Raw genomic sequence first — 17253 nt, forward strand, 5'->3', positions numbered from 1 at the left:
CCACCCTCGTTCGTTTGTGTGTGCGCGCGCGCGCGCGCGAGTGTATATAAAACAAAGCCAGCTGCTCGACCGGACCGGGTTGCATGCTGCTGAAGCGGCTCAACAAATGCAGAAAAGGGAGAAAAGTTTCGGTAAGAAAGCTTTTTTTTCCTTTTTTTTTTTTTCTGTGGCTCTGTTGTCTGATTTTGCAACATTCAACTCGTTTTTTTTCTGTTTTTTTTTGCCAATAAGCTCCCCCGTGCATGCTCACATATCGAATTCGTTATCACTCCGCTGCCATGGCAACGGTAATTAAAGCGATCGTGTGAAATGTCAGCAAATAGTGGGTGGTTTAGGGAGCCTGATCGTCTCCTCCGACGTCCTTTCCATCCAGTGATGATGCATGTGACCGCGGAGGACGCGCAGCCCCGCTATACGAAGGATACGAACCAGCAAGCAAATAAAATAGATATCATTAAAGCTCCGAGCAGCTGTGACCCCCCCCCCCCCCCCCCCCCCCCCAAACCGTCCTATATGGGGAAAATGACGCTTTTGTTCACCCTCCTCTTCCACCGGCAATCGGAAGAGCAAGTGGCCGAATTCCTGCCATGTTTCTCCCCTTTTCCCTTCTCCTTGATTGCGGGGTGGGCTCCCCCTTTTTCTTCTTCTGGCTTTGGTAATGAGCAGCGGCGACTTTGTAGTGTTAACGAGGCTGCAGGACGGATCAGTGCAGCTGAACGGGAGCGGCCGAGAGGAACCAGGAGCGAGCATGAGCCCGCGCCGCTCTCCAAATCCGGCCAATTAACAAATCAACAGCCGCAACTCGCTGGAACAAATGAGATGAGCTCGCAGCCCGCGCGCCGCAGCCCGCAACACATGCACAAGTTTGAGGAGAAAACGGACTTGAAGTCTACAAGTTGGAGAAAGACATCAGTGTTGGTTGTTGCTTGTTCTATGGTGCTACAAGTTATTCAGGTCAAAAGCAGGGACTTGAAGCAAAATACCGGAAGTTGTAGCTTTAGGCTAGAGTAGTGGTGTCCAAACTACGGCCCGGGGGCCATTTGCGGCCCGCCGTCCATTTTTCAGTGGCCCGCGACATATGCTAAAAATGGCATTTGACTCAGTTCAAATAAAATTAAAAACAAAAATGTTTGGAGATGGTCAAAGTAAGAAGGGAGGGGGGGCGAAAAACACAGGTGCTATTCAAGTTTATTTTAGTGAACTAAAACTAACGAAAAAACTACAATTAAAAAACGAAGATGCTTTTTAAAAGAGGAAAACAAACTGAAACGACATTTTATGTTTACAAAACTAACTAAAAACAAAACTAACTATAATTATATCAAAAATGCTTTTTTTTTTTTTTAGTCTTTGGTAATTAATTTAATGCATGATGAGCCTTTGGGGATGATTTTAAATGCGATTTTTAGTAGATTTATTTTGATATAAACCGGAATAATGACGTTGCGACCATGGTGTTTTTTTAATATTGTGCACAAGTAATACACATAAAAAAAAACTAAAACTAATACTGAAACTAACTAAACCAAAAACTAAGCATTTATTAAAGAACTAAAACTAAAAAAAAAAAAAAAAAACTAACAGAACCACCCTGAAAACTAATTAAAACTAAATTAAAAAAAAGAAAAAACTCAAAACAAAATAACAACTAAAATGAAAAATTCCAAAACTATAATAACCCTCTTGCCATATTACAAATAAATTGGTTTATATACTGTAGCATTTTTCTAAATATGCAAAAGCACAAAAATTATTTGTACAATTTTTAGGACTAAACACAATTTCTCTTCATAACATTATGTGGCCCTTGCGTCCTTTTGATTTTCTGTATGTGGCCCTCAAATGAAAAAGTTTGGACACCCCTGGGCTAGAGTACAGCATGGACCTCTCAAAAAAATAAAAAAAATAAATAAAAAGCATAATTTTGACATAATTACACAAAACAGACAGTTAACAAAGTCTAACTCAGAGAAAAACGGGAAATTGACTGAACCCGGAAGTTGAAACAGAAAAGCATGAATGTGGCCTGGGCAAATACTTTTGGCACAAAATGAACTCAAATGGAAGGATAGCATGTTGCGTGTTGTCAAGGGGATTATAGAAGTGCAGAAGTTTGAGTGGGATTACATGAAACTGGCCTAATCTTTAAGGGTACCGCAAATGGGCCAAGAAATGCAAAGTTACACTAGAAACATGTCGTGAAACATGTTCAAACTCACACATTGGGTGCATGTCATGAAATGAACTTGAATGGAAGGAGAGCCTAAAAATGCAAATGTTGACTCAGACATGCAAGTTGAAAAAAAAAATCAACTCCAATGAACTTTAGCAATGAAAATGACTCAAGTTGTAACAATGCAAATAATAATTGTGAACTTCCTGCCACACACGATTTCGAGACATTGACGAGGAAACGGTCCAAACATTTCAAACTAAACTGAGGAGTGGCATGCGTGTGCTGAATGTTGGACAAAGGGGAACGGGGGGGGGGGGGGGTACGCCTCTCCTCGGGGAACAGTGGGAGAATACTAATTCCAGCCCGGTGACCCCCCCCCCGCCCCCCCTCCTTTTCCCCACCTTTTCTTTAAGTCCCCCAGTGGACCAACAAAGGGTCTCCCCAGTCAGCTCAGGCCAAACAATGCAGACGGGCTGCAAAGCTTCTCGTCTGTAGCCACGCCCCTTTAAATACAGAGGAGGTCAGCGCATTTGAAAACAGTTTAAAAAAAAAAAAAAAGTGTTCAAAAAGTGCTCTTTGTGCCTGTGTGGGCTTGTTTATGAAAACACACGCAACCGCTTCACTGGAAAATACATGTCGAATGTTAACTAAAGTTTGGAAAATCTTCATATTCCTTCATGATGTCCTTTTGGTTATGTGATGACACAGAGCAGGATTTATGAACGCCATCCCCCAGATAAACATCACTTTTAACATTTCTTTTTTTTTTTTTTTTTGCCGCCTCAGCAATATTTCTCAATCTCCCTCCCGCACAATCAACAGAAAGAAAATGTGGCTTCCATTTCAAGCGTTTCGCTTTACTTTTCTGATTCCGCTGATGTTTTTGACATTTAGAAAGATGACACGCGCTCCGATTTTTTTACATCTTTTCATATCAGTCTGATTGTTATGTTTGTTGTTGCAGAGGGCTTGTTGCGCTTAAAAAGCTTCCAAATGGCGTCGTATTGATATTTTTTTTTCTGTCTGCTGTCACTCCACGATTTTTTGTCCATCATCTGGGAGGAAAAACACATTTGGGAACTTAAAGTATGCGGTTAAAGAAATCAAAACACTTTTTGTCATTTGTTGAAACATGATAACACTAGTGGGAAGTAGGGCATGATAAATGTTGATATGTTTCCAACAAAAACCACAGCGCCTGAGAAAAACAACCAGCGGGAAACAGACAGCTCTGATTGGCTGGTTCTCTTGGGCGTGGTTGTTTCTTGTTTAGCAAATTTATAGGCACAAGTTGGCACCAGAAATGTGACATTATATTAAATTATATCATATTATATTATATTATATTATATTATATTATATTATATTATATTAAATAGGTTCGGCAATATATCGCGATATTGCGCAATTCTCGTATCGATTCAATATGCAGCCGAATCGATATTTAAACATCATTTTTTGATTGAAATATTCAACATAATGTTTTACTTAGGGCACTTTAAGCATGGAAAAACGTTACATTAATGGAATATTAAATTTGAGTAAAAAAAACAAAAAAACAAAAAACAACTCAATAATCGACTTTGTGACATAGTATTAATCGGTACCGAATCGAATTGTGATACAGATCGAATCGCCAGGTACTACGCATTTCACACATCCTAATATTATATTATATTATATTATATTATATTATATTATATTATATTATATTATATTATATTATATTATATTATATATCGTCGCTGCTACGTAAAAAAATCTCATGTGCATTTTTAGGTTTGTTTTTTTATTTATTTATTTTTTTACGTTTTTGGGATGTCTGCGTTCAGCTTATTCCCAAAAACGTTACAAAAAATGAAGTGTTTTTCACATAAGAGTGATAATATAATATAATATAATACAATATAATATAATATAATATAAAATATGATATAATAATTATATTATTATATAATATAATATATCTTATTATATTATTTTATATTATATTATATTATTATATAATATTATATAATATAATGTAATAAAATATAATATAATATAATATCCCTTCCCAAGAAAATATACGCACACGTCCTTGATTTGAGTTTGCATGTAACTTTTGCTTTTGCGTCTCACCTTGTCGCAGGTATACAAATGCTTTCCGTCCAGCCGGACACGAAGCCAAAGGGCTGTGCCGGCTGCAACCGGAAGATCAAGGACCGCTACCTGCTGAAGGCCCTCGATAAGTACTGGCACGAAGACTGCCTCAAGTGCGCCTGCTGCGACTGCAGGCTGGGCGAGGTGGGCTCCACGCTCTACACCAAAGCCAACCTCATCCTCTGCCGGAGAGACTACCTACGGTAAGGGACGCGTTCAACAAAACAATCCGCCGTTTTCCACTCAAATCAATCTTGCTTCAATTTGAGAGGTTAGTTCGTATGCCGAAAGACGAGAAACACATTTTTAACGCTGCCTTCTTCGTGTTTGGCCAATGTTTTTCTCAAACAAATACTTGTACTTTTTTTTTTTGTTCAACACCGTCTTGTGCTCTCAAACACGTTGCGTTTAAACGGGAATGGAATGTGTGAGTTGCTCATTTTCAGTTTATTACTTCAATAATGTGGTTGTAGTCGGTCTAAAATTTGTCTCATCATGTCTTCCCTTGTTGAGGTGAATTTTTAGTTACATTTTTTACCCAACCCAGTTGTCATGGTTTGGTCCGTCTAAGTAGAAAACAATTTTAGCTCTAGCAGCTAACTATAATTTTGATACTGTAGCCTGTATGATTTTAAGTAAGTCTTAGTCACACAGTGAGATATTGTGTTATGTTGTTGGCATAGCTCAAAGCAACAAGAAGCTTGTAAACGACAAGCAAACCCCAAAGAAATTAGCATGGCTGCTACATTAGCCACTGGCTAATTCCTTCCTCTTTAATACTGGAATCCAATTGCACAAAAGAAAAACATCGGTCCAATCTTTTGTCTTAAATGGTCAACTAACACTAAGAAATTATTCCATGTTGCGGCTAACATGATACTTGACGTTTAGTAAACACGGTTCAATTCGTAGTTAACGTTTAAGTTGAATACTTTAGCATAAAAGTCCCTGAAAAGTGAGAAAGAATGTCTTCACAACAGATAAGAGTGATGTTACCAACACCAACCAAATTTTGCGGTTTCAAAACTGTGAAAACATCCCCCCCGCGGTTAAGTTAGCTAGCCAGCTAGTTTTGTGAGCTAACTTAAATAGTTGTTGTTGTGCCGTGTTTCATATCATGAGCTTGGAGTCAGTGACGGGAGTCGGAGTCGGAGTGTTGAAGCACGGAGGTTTTATTGACATCAGCTTCTGAGGTTTTAACAGCAACTCCCCACTGAGCTAGAAGCTAACAGGCTAACTCCCCTTTTCCACATAACAAAACCTTCCCACCCGGAACTCTCCCTTCGTGAGGGAATTATGTTCCCATCACTACAGGTTATTCATATAACTATCATAAAGAACATGCTAACAATTTTACCAAACTATCAGTTTCACTTCAAATCACTAAATCCAATGAAATCTTCATCCTCGGTGTCACTTTTAAACAACTCCCCCAACTCGGGAGGTAAACGACGCGCCGCTTCCTCTTCTACTGGCAATGTTGAAATTATCAACACAGGCCTAGAGCGCCCTCTTGGGGTTTAGTGTGAAAATAACATGTGAAATGATATAGAAATGTGTTAATAATTTCACACATAAGTCTCACCAGAGTATAAGTCGCACCCTCGCAAACTATGAAAAAAAATTAGATTTATAATCCGAAAAATACGGTAGGTAACTTCTCCGCAATTCACAACTACCGTATTTTCCGCACTATAAGGCGCACCTAAAAGCCTTCAATTTTTTCAAAAGCTGACCATGCGCCTTATATATGGATCAATATTGAGCCGCAACAGGTCTCGCTGTCAAGACGCTATCGGTGACCCTGCACGATCGTTGACGCGCATGCGCAGAAGATCCCGCCATCTTGGATCGCTAGCTAATACTAATACTTTACCTCAGAGAAAATAATAAAACAGCTGTTTATTCATTTTGGGAGTGAACGGAGTTGTCAGAAAGCTGGTTTGTAATCTATTAATAAAGTTTGACTGACCTATCTGACTGTTTTGTTCACATTCCCTTTAGCGCAGCATCATCTAATGGATGCATAACGTAAACCCAGCCTCTACTGTAGCGCCTTATATATGGAAAAAGTTTCGAAATATGTCATTCATTGAAGGTGCGCCGTATAATGCAGTGCGCCTTATAGTGCAGAAAATACGGTACATAGTTCTGTCATTTCACGTTTTCAGCTACCGACTTAAAATTTCTGGCCTTTCCCAATCGTGCGCATTTTCCCGAGGTATGCGGCCAATTCCAACATGTTATTCTTTCATCTTCAAGGTGACTGAATTGATTCCACGTTCACCGTCACGACATGCCGCGACGTCTCCCCAAAACACGACGCGGCTGGCGACTGGCGCAAATCCAGCAAACGGCAGCGCTCCCCATCCGCACGGAAAAAAAAAGTCAGGCTCCGTCACCGGGCCAATCAATGCGGGCGATATTACAAGAACGCTGCAATTTTACACTTTCCATCACTTTGCGAGGACATTCCATTGACTCGGCCTCACCTTGCCTTAAAATGGAATGATTTACGTTATCAGGACTTGCGACAGATTCATGACCCCCGCAACCGCGCAAACGCGCTCGGTCTCGTAAAAAAAAAAAAAAAAAAAGCGCTTTCTGTTGTAACAACTATTGCCTAGGTCCATTCCACCCTCTAATTTTTTTTTTAGTTTGCTTCTCTTGAAGCAAATTCTCTGCAGTGCATGAATATGCCAATGCCCAGACAGGATCCAGCCTGGTCAGCTCTACAGGTGGTCCTTGCCACCAACAAAACTCTTTTGAAGCCGCTGACCAGGTGACAAAGGAATTTATGCGTCTGCCAAAGGAGTGTATTTCCAGCAGTCTGCTCGGAGCCCGAACAAATGGCTCCAATGGTTTGGAATACACAAATGACCGATCAAAGGAATGTTCATGACTTCTTATCAATCACAAAAGGATACTCTGGCGCCTCGCCCTTCCTGGAACGTCTAGATGGAGCAACAACACCTCCAAGTGGCGAAACTTGGAACTATCCTTAGTGACAATTCACATAAGTAACCGCATTTTACACATTTATATCATGATAATTCTTGACAGACAACTGAACTACGAATGATTCATGTTATATCTTGTGTGTATGAACATCCTATTTCATGTGTACTCCATAAAGAATGAAAGATAATCAATGTCTCTCAGTTCAGTCAGATTAGACAAGTAGAAGTTACCTCACAAGTTAGTTTATGATGCATTAATTACAATGTGTGTTAAACGGGTTGTGTGGGAAAACTGATTTGCCAGACTGACCAAATTTAATGCCAAATTATTAATCTTTTTAATAATTTTCCTCTGAGAGTCTGCGCGAGCGAACAGAAGGGTGTGCCTTCACCTGCTCGCCCCACCCAGAGACTATAAAAACACGAGCAGACCACTGCCCGCTCTCTTCTTTTTTGCCCTCCTGCTCTCACAAGCCTCTTCCAAAAACTCTGGCCCGACTTGCAAGTGGGCCAGCCAGGCTGCTCGAACTCTCTTGTCTAAGAAACTTGCAAACCACGTGGCTTTTTCTTTCCTGGCAGGATCCGTTAACGAGATCGGATCCTCGCGCCACGCCACGCCAAAGCAAGTGCAAACTGCAACGCTGACTAAAGACTCTTTTTGTTTTTTTGTTTATTTTTTTTTTTTGTTCCACTATCGGTGCTTACCCGCCCGACCTTCGCGGCCCCGGGGTACACTTGCAACGTACCCCGGACTCAAGATTGCGCACCTCAGCCGCTCAGCACCTCAACTGCTAGTCGGTGGTGCCCCGCCGCGGTGCTAGCTCACCTCCAACGGCTGGCCTTCCCCGTACGCAGGCGCGTACTGACCGAGCTGCAACACCTGAGCTCGGACAGCTGCCCAGCAGAACCAACCTCGGCGAGGATCAACCTCGCCGGATCGCCGACCAATCAAGGCACGAGCCGCGCAACGACGCCAGGCCCCTTTGCGGCTTCCCCGTGCTCACCTGTGGAATAATTTTTCTTTTTATTTTTTTTTCTTGCCTTTTTCAACGAACATTGACTCTTTTTTTCCCCCTTGTCAAAAAGGCCGCCACTTCTGTTCGTTGCTACGCAACTCCAGGGCTCGTAAGTGCGCTTGATTTCTACCTCGGCGTATCCACTGTGTGCCACTTACGTTTGAAACATCACAAATCTGGCAGGTCAAATTTTCTCTTTTCCCTGTTTCTTTATTCATTCGCATTCCTTCCTTATTTTCATTCGCTTTATTTTATTTCTCTTCTTCTGACGGTAGAATAGTTAGATAGGCAGTATTTTGATTCTGTAGTGTAGCAATCGTGAATAAATGCATGTTTTATAAACTTTATTCCGCCTAAGTCATCTGTGTTTCCGAGTGGATTATTATTCTTTTGTTAGTACAACGAACCACTGAATATCGAGTGTGGCGACTTTAGATTATCAATGACTGATGAAAGAAGGATTTTGGTCGTTGGTTGCTCCTGTTAACAAGCAAATTCAACGTGGTGCCCCAGAGGTTATCGAGGTAACTACAATTTACCTCTGTAACGTCCAGATTATTAATTCGTCCAAAAGACGACCCAATTATCGCTACATAATGGTGCCGGCCGTGTGAGGCTACAAAACATAAGAAGATCCACTCGAAAACACAAGACTTTGGACGTGAAAAGTAAAACGCATTTCACGTAGTGTACCTAATCATTTTTCTCTGTGCAAAAAGGTAAACATTGCTTCTTACATAGAACTGCACTGACTTTCCCCTTCAGCTTTGAATCGAGCGTCTGGTTAGCCGCCATCTTGCGTGTGTTACCACGGAGTGACGTGCTATAAGTAAACGAGAGTAACGGGATTGATTGTTGGAATAAAAGTAAGAGCCGGTCACCGTTTGAAAAAAATAGTGGCTTGTATTTGAAAACGTACGTGATAGAGCTCGAGTTGTGCAACTTTTAAATTTCAGCTGGCTGAATTTGAAGTTGTTTGTCTTTGTATTGTTGTGTTTCCGGAAATTGTGGGAAGTCACGTGACAGCCTACGTGCGTCGCGTTGATCCGACTCGAGTTACGTGCTTCGGAGTAGCTAACCGCGAGCAACGTAAACGACGTCCGAGTCACTTTCCCCGTGTTCCTCCTACACCTAGCTTGTGGGAGAAGTTTGAGTCGTGACTGAGCTTTTGTAGCCGCCGACTCAAAGTTTCAGCTCGTGGCGAGCGGATTAACAGAGCGCTAAGACGTTAGCTGCTTACCTGTACCGTGTACGCATTTCCACAAGGTGGCGCCATAGTCCTTGTGAAGAGCTGTGTGGCTCGTGGAGGCGTGGTTGAGTACCTCCCCCTCCCTTCTCATTGGCGAGTTTGAGCCACGCCTGTAGACGCCCCGAAAGGGAGCGGGTCTCGCAGGTTGTCAGCTGTCAGACAGCGTTTGAGCTGTCAATAGACAACTGACCCCCCCACTGCTGCTTTAACGCCGGTGGTCCTTGCTCCGCGATAATTCTGATTCAATGTCACTTCACATTGCTTTTTGAATTGTTTTCCGTGTCGAGCGTTGTACTTAGTGAGTGTCGTCACCGTTAGTACACAAGGATAATAAAAAATTTATCCACGTCCGATTAAACGCAGTTGTAGGCTTAATTGACTGTTTGCGTTTAAGGATTATAGTAATAGCTGACCGCATTCTAGCCTTTTACGCTGCCTAGCGTGAGAGTAATTACGGGTGCATCAACAAAACATACTGCTGGGTCAAATTAATACAAAGGAACTATTTACACTATTGTGTTTTTCTTTTTTTTCCTCTTTTTTTTCGTATTCCCTTTTATCCAGTTTCATACTAGGCTAACTAGCTATATTCTTGACTTAACATTCCACTTAATTTCAGGTTTTGTGTTTGTTTAGTTGGTTTGGTAGACCTAGTACTATTATTATTATTTTCTTCCCTTTTATTTGTTTTCTTCTAATTTTTATCCATTATTTTTAACTTTGTTGTTTTTGTTTGTTCTTTTGTTTTTGTTTTTCGGTTGTGTCTAGTTAATAAGAAGGTGTGAGTTCGAATGAGCTATTATTAGAGAGGCAGCTCTAATATTTCTGTATAGTTCTGCAGTTTTTGTGTCCCAAAAACCCCGTCCACAGGACATTTGCATGAAACTGTACGGACACTGTAACCAGTCATTTGACTAAGACTATTAACCCCTTTTAAGTTTATTTCCCCCTTTTTCTGTTTTATTGTTTATTTAATTTAATTTTAATTTCAACTTTTAACTCGACTTCCAAAAAAAAAAAATTTTTTGTTTGAATTTTTTTTTTTTTGATTTAGCTTTTGGGATTGACCGCTGTAACATTTTAGAGTTACCCTGTCCCTCGTTTAAGCTATTCTTTGCTGAGTGAGTCAAGTTGAAGTTAGTATTATTATTATTTTATTTTATTTTATTTTATTTTGCTTTATTTATTATTTTATTTTTTGTTGCCGTTTGTTTTTGTTTGTTTTGATAACTGGAATTGATTTCTCCCAACTATAGTGTAAGCTGTGGGTTGCATAGCCCACTACAAATCTTTTGCTTTTGTGGCAATTCCCCTTTTGATAATTTGAACCCAGTGTGTATTGTTGACGATAATACTTGATAGCGGTAGTTAGCTAACTGCGTACGCTGATTAACTAACTATTAAACGCTAGTACAAGTGTGATCGTTTAAAAAGCTATTGACAATATGGCATCACTCCGAGAGACTCCCAGCCCCTGTGAGAACCTAGATACCTTGGCTCAACTGGTGCAGAAGCTGACCAAGGACTTCTTACCTGGATACGCTGAGTCTATTAGGGATGCGGATGTCAATACGCTAAATGATAACCTCGCGCAGCTCATGAGTGACGCTGAGACCAAAGCCCCAAAGGACAAGTCACTCATTCGAATGCTCGGATGTCTGACTTTGAACCTTGCCGCACACTTGAAGCTGAGCGATGCCGAGGACTGTCAAGTGAAACACCAACTTGACATGGCACAACAGCAGAGCCGTGATGCCACGGCACAGCTTGAAGCCGCCCACGACCGAGTGAAGGTCGTGGAGACCCAGCTGGATGACGTTAAAGCGCAGCTGGATGAGGCAGAAGCCCGCGCAGATGCGGCGCTAGCCGAAAATCTGGGCAGTGATGCAGATGAGTCTGCTTTCACTCCCGACTCCCATCAAAAGATTGGTGAGTTAACCCAAGCTCTCGCGACCGTCGAAGAGACAAATCGAGAGCAAGAAAAACTGCTGAGATCCGCGGCAAATGAAATTCACAAACTAAAAGCAGAGGTGACTGACTTGACTGAACGACCGTCAAAAGACCAACTTCGGCTAGCAGAAGCTAATTACTTTCGGGTTAGTTCGTCGCTAGCTCAGTCAACCGATGAAGTGAAGCGCCTCCAAGTTCAGGTACAGACCTTTAGGGAGGAACGTAATGCCGAAGTGGACCGCTCATATGACCTGCGAACTAAATTAGCATTGACTGAAGCCGAGGTTACCCGCCTCCGACAATGCCAGCAGGAATATGAGACAGAGTTAGCTCATATTAAACATGAGTTACAACGCGCGCAGCAGTTGCATGAGGTCTCCCGAGGAGCCTCCCGGCCGGGAGCTCCACCCCCACACAGACCTCCTGATCCCAGAGCCACAGCACCACAGCTCAAACTGCCACCTGAGTCCGGAACCGCCTGGAGGACGCCGCCAGTGACCACCGCCGCTTTAGGCCTGGCACCTCCAATGGCCGCCTCCCCACACGCTTTCGGGCCATCAGGTGATGACAGTTTCCAACGTGGACCCATGTCGACTCCCCCGTTGGAGGGACAAATGGGCGTGGCCTGGAAAGATTTGGACAAGCTGGCTCGAAATATAACCAAATTCGAACCGAAACCAGGGGGGTCCCACAACACAACAGAGTACTTGAAAGACCTCAACTATCATCTCCAGCGGGTCCCAATGGCAACCGTGGAAGATAAGTTGTACTTGATCAAAATGACGTCCAGCCGAGCAGTCAACAGACTGCTGGAACGGCAGCCCGCTGATGTGTTGTCTGACCCTTTGGCACTGCACCAAGCCATCTCACGCGAGTTTGACGGTTCTCCTGGGTTGTCGGGCATGGAAGTCGCCATGTTCGTCAAACAGGGAAAGCAGGAGGCTCCTCAGGCTTTCTATAGTCGTCTTCGCGATGCCTATTTTGGGACTCGTAACGAGCCCAACATGGAGGAAGATTCTGGTTTTAAAACGTTGTTTGTCCGAAACCTCCAACAAAACCTTAACCACTACTTGGGACTGGCTTTGTGTCCTGAGACACTGAATAGCTCGCAGCTACGTGACTTAGCAGCTAGGGGCTATGCAAAGCTAAAATTATCCGCCCCCAAGGCAGGCGACGCAGGAATTTATAAAGTGGACGTGGGTCCTCCTTCAGAGCTGGAGGGAGCTTGCTCCTTTGCTCCGAGGGAAGACCAGACTAAATCCAAAAAGTCAAAACAGTCCCGCGCCCCGCGAAACCGGAAACCGCGCTCCAAAACCGACTACTCGCGTGACGAGAAAGCGGACGGAGAAAAGCAAGCTGACGACCGCCGGCGCTCCAAAGTTGCTAAAGGAAAGCCCGATTCGCGCTATCATCCAAAACGTGATAAAGTCGAACGCGCGCCAGCAACCGATTCCTGCCGCGAGTCTCGGAACCGCCAAGCCGACTCCGAGACTGACCACCACGCAGTTGCCAGCGGCATATTGAAGGCACTCCTGAAATTGTCAAAAGACTCGTCAAAAGACCCGCCTTTATGACTAACCGACGGCCGGATGCCCACTGAAGTGACCCACCAGCAGAGGTCACCAGAGGGGCCTCCAGTAGCCGACACTCAGACACCTACTAAACTGCCTTCTGACTCAACAATATTGGTACTGCAGGCTGATCCAAATACAGCAGACCCGCATGTATCGCGATCAACCGATGACGTGAGACCGTTCCAACAGCTTTTAGGTGACCTCACCACCAGGGGGATGGCTCGTAAATTCTATCTGAGCGTCACCCTGGAGCGAGCTCTAACCTACGAAGCCCTTGTAGATCCCGCCGCGGACATCACGGTGATGTCCAACACGGTGTTCGAACAACTCCGCGCCGCGTCACAAGCTAACAGTCGACCGCTCCGCCTACGGCGGTGCCCACTCACCGTTAGCGCTTTCTCACCTACTAACACAAAGCTGGAATCTGTCGCGATGGTACACTGGTCCATTGGCCCCATGGAATTCATTCATCCAGTCTATGTGGGACCCATTGAGTCAGTCCCCCTTCTTATTGGCCAAGACCTGTTGTTCCGCTTCCAACCCATCATAGACTACCAGAGACTCCAGATTTGGGCCCAGGTGCGGCAGGCCCTGCCGACATTTCCTTCGGGCCCTGACCAGGCTCAGCTCTGCACTGTGACTCGGGCGCAGCCACCCCACGGGGAAGCAGACGCCCCCACAGAAACCTGGGACACGACACAGTCCAAGGCAGGACCCCTCGCGTCCCCGACAAAGGACCGGCTGAGAAGCCACGACACCTTTCTTTGTGACCTTGACCCACCCCCACCTGATGCAGGGTACGCCCCACGCATCATCGGAGGTGTCCACGTGCAAGGTGCACCTGTTCTTGACGCCGTCCTCGCCTTGTGGGCTGACAAATCAGCCATTTCTGCAGCATTCGCTGACAACTTGCGAGATCTCGACCCGAACATTCTTTTCGTCTCCAAGTCTTGCCGGTTTCCGTTGAACACGGAACCTCCTCTTACAATAACTGCAGTGGGCGTGTGCGCCTTAAACCTTCAGTGGAAGCAGCACTCACTGACCCACTACTTCTTGGTTGTCCCGGACGCGCCTCACACCCTTTTTGTGGGTGCAGATTTGCTTGTTCGTCTTGCCGTCCATGTGGACACCATCAACAACGTGCTTTGGTCCCTCACCAACTCGGAACCTCTAGCTTGTGTTCCCAGTCTTCCAAACATGAAGTCCGGACAGACCATCCCAGATGCTTGCGAAGTCTTAAACGAGGATGAAGTGATCGCTCCGGCGACCACGATCAACATTCCGGTTCGCTTGGTGGCACGAGCTAACCAGGTCTTGAATGCTCGCTCCGCTTTCTTTCAACCTTCATCGGAATTCATGAACCTGTCGTTACTCTTGGAGGCCACGCCCATCGTGGACGCCTCTCTCACCACTCTGATCTTGGTTCACAACCCCCTTTCGTACGATGTTCGCATACCAAAAGCGACCCGTCTGGGCCTGCTCATCCGTTCCGACTTCCACGACTTCACTCTAACGGTGCCTGTGGTTGGACACATCCCATCGGACTTGTTCTTGACTGAAGACACCGGTGGCCGAAGACTCACCAGGCCATCTCAGCTTGTTACGGTCAACCCTGCCGGTCCCACCAACGATGAAGACATCGTCCGGGTGGACCTGGGGACAGACCAACAACTGGTGATTTATGCCTTGAGCGCGTTGCCTCCAACGCCCTCGAGCATTCCCTCTGGAAACCCAGAGAAACCTCAACCAACCACGACTCCAAATGGGGACCTTCAACCGTACCCAGAGTTCGAGGAGCACCTCCAAGAAGTTCTGCACCGCGCCGACGCGCTCCGGTCCGAACAGGACCGCGAACGTTTGCGCACCGTGTTAATGAAATACACACCGTCTTTTGCCAAGGACTCCTTGGATTGCGGGTTGACGGCACTACATGTAGTCCGCATCCCGACTCAGCCCGGCGCTCCTCCAACTTTCGTGCGCCAGTACAAGATTCCGATAGCTTCTTACGAACCAGTACAGAAGACTATCGACGCCATGCTGGAAAAGGGCATCATTCGCCCCTGTAACAGCACCTATTCGGCTCCATTGTGGCCAGTCTTGAAGCCAAACGGTACATGGAGACCAACCATTGACTATCGCAAACTGAACCAACAGGTTCCTCTTTCGCGATGGCCCATGACACAACTTGAACAGGAACTTCCCAAGGTTCGAGATGCCAAATTCTTCACCACCATCGATGTGGCTTCGGGGTTCTGGACGATCCCCGTAGATCCCAGGGATCAATACAAGTTGGCATTCACCTTTGGCAACAAACAGTATACTTTCAACCGGTGTCCATTCGGCTACGCCAACTCGCCAGCCGAATTTAACATCTTCCTCAACAAGGCGTGCCCTGATGCCGCCGCCAGGGGCAACCTCATTTATGTCGATGACATTATGATGAGGAGCTCCTCTTTGGATGACCATTTGATGGAAATCGACCACGTTCTTGGACAGCTGTCTTCTGCAGGTGCCAAACTGTCCCTCCTGAAAGGTCAGTGGTGTCGCACGAAGGTCAACTACGTGGGGATCTTGGTTGGGCCGAACGGGATTGAACCACAATCCAGCCGTATTCAAGGCCTTCTTGACATCAAAACCCCCACCGATGTGTCAAAATTGCGCAGCTTCCTTGGCGTGTGCAACTATTCGCGCCAGTTCATTGAACACTTTGCTGACATAGCACGCCCTCTTACTAACCTGCTGAAGAAAGACACGCCCTTCGATTGGGGTGACGAACAAAACAACGCGATGAATATGCTAAAACAAAAGCTGGGCTCCGCTCCCTGTCTCGCGTACCCCGATAGCAACAAGGAATTTTTCTTGGAAGCAGGATTCTCCGACCATTGTTTGAGTGCGGGTCTATACCAAATGTACGACCAGGATAAACGCGTCGTGGCGTACGCCAGTAAAACGTTGAACGGCCCTGAGTTGAAATACTCCGACTGCGAAAAAGCCCTGCTTTCCACAGTATGGGCAATCAAACATTTCTCAAACTACATTGGATGTCAAAAAGTAACGATTGATACTAACCATCATCCGGTTACTTTTCTTAACAACCAACGCATTCGAGACGGTGTCGTAACGAACGCGCGCATTGCCGGCTGGCTTATGGCGTTACAAAGTTACGATGTTCGAGTCCGGTACGCGAAAAACGCAAAGTTACCGCTGGGTACCGATCTAGCGATTTGCCAGAACTGTGTGTCAACTTCCCCGACCCCGCCGACAGACGTCGCCGTGGCACCGATGCCGGAATTCACGCGTCACCGCTATTTTGAGGAACATGTCTGCAAAGACATGCCTACAGCTTACGTGGATGGCTGCTCTTACCACCACCAAACCCAGCTGCAGGCTGGGGTGGGCATCGCTTGGGTCGACGACACACCGTGCAAACCACTGCTATTCCAATTGGGCCCCCACTCTTCTCAATATGCGGAAATCGCTGGCATCCTGATTACACTCAAATTAGCAGTTGAACACGGTGTCACGGTGCTGGTTATCTGCACTGACTCAAACTATGCCCGCCTCGCCTTCACCTGTCATCTACCGGTGTGGCGTCGAAATGGTTTCCTTACGTCAGCGAAGAAACCCGTTAAACACCGCGACCTCATTTTGACATGCGACCATTTGGTTTCCTCCAATGATATGCATGTCTATTGGAAAAAGGTCCGGGGACACTCAAAAGTCCCAGGACCTGACAAACATTTTAACGACCTAACGGACACGTTAGCCAAACAAGGGGCCCTCAACGGGACTCCTTGGACATTTGATACAGCTTGGCTGCCCACCCAGCCCACCCTGGAGGTCCACGTTCTCACGCGCCGCCGCGCTGCGGCCGGCGCTGAGTCTCGCGACGCCCCCACACGGACCCCTACGGGGCCCGTGGCGTGCGTACCGCCCGTCCGAACCTCCGACTTGGTCGCCCAACAGGCCGGCGACCCCGCGCTTTTCAAAATAATTCAGCACCTTTCTGATCCTGTCGCCAACCCCGTGTCGCCTGACGCGTTGAGTGACGACAGCGACCTCAAAGACTTGCTCTCCGTGCTGCAAAGGCTGCGTCTCGTTAAAGGCCTTCTGGTTTATGACTCCGCGTCTCCGCCTGCCCTGCGGTTGGTGGTTCCACGGAGCCAAAGGGGGGTCTTGCTAACAT

General features: G+C 45.6%; 1 protein-coding gene across 1 annotated transcript; it reads left to right on the forward strand.

Moving 5' to 3' along the window:
- On the forward strand, positions 1 to 4525 carry LOC144003203 (LIM domain only protein 3-like). Its single transcript, XM_077499193.1, has 2 exons — positions 1 to 131; positions 4308 to 4525. The coding sequence occupies exons 1-2, from the start codon at positions 107 to 109 to the stop codon at positions 4523 to 4525; spliced, it is 243 nt and encodes an 80-aa protein (XP_077355319.1). The 5' UTR covers positions 1 to 106.
- Positions 4526 to 17253: the final 12728 nt, after the last annotated feature.

The sequence above is a fragment of the Festucalex cinctus genome, chromosome 16, assembly GCF_051991245.1.
Source record: "Festucalex cinctus isolate MCC-2025b chromosome 16, RoL_Fcin_1.0, whole genome shotgun sequence".
In the NCBI taxonomy this organism is placed as follows: domain Eukaryota; kingdom Metazoa; phylum Chordata; class Actinopteri; order Syngnathiformes; family Syngnathidae; genus Festucalex; species Festucalex cinctus.

What these genes read in the sequence shown, in the direction of transcription:
- LOC144003203 (XM_077499193.1), top strand. Translation starts at nt 107, where the DNA reads ATGCAGAAAAGGGAGAAAAGTTTCG. An exon ending in GAAAAGGGAGAAAAGTTTCG is followed by an intron (nt 132 to 4,307) that starts GTAAGAAAGCTT and finishes ACCTTGTCGCAG; the next exon opens with GTATACAAATGCTTTCCGTC.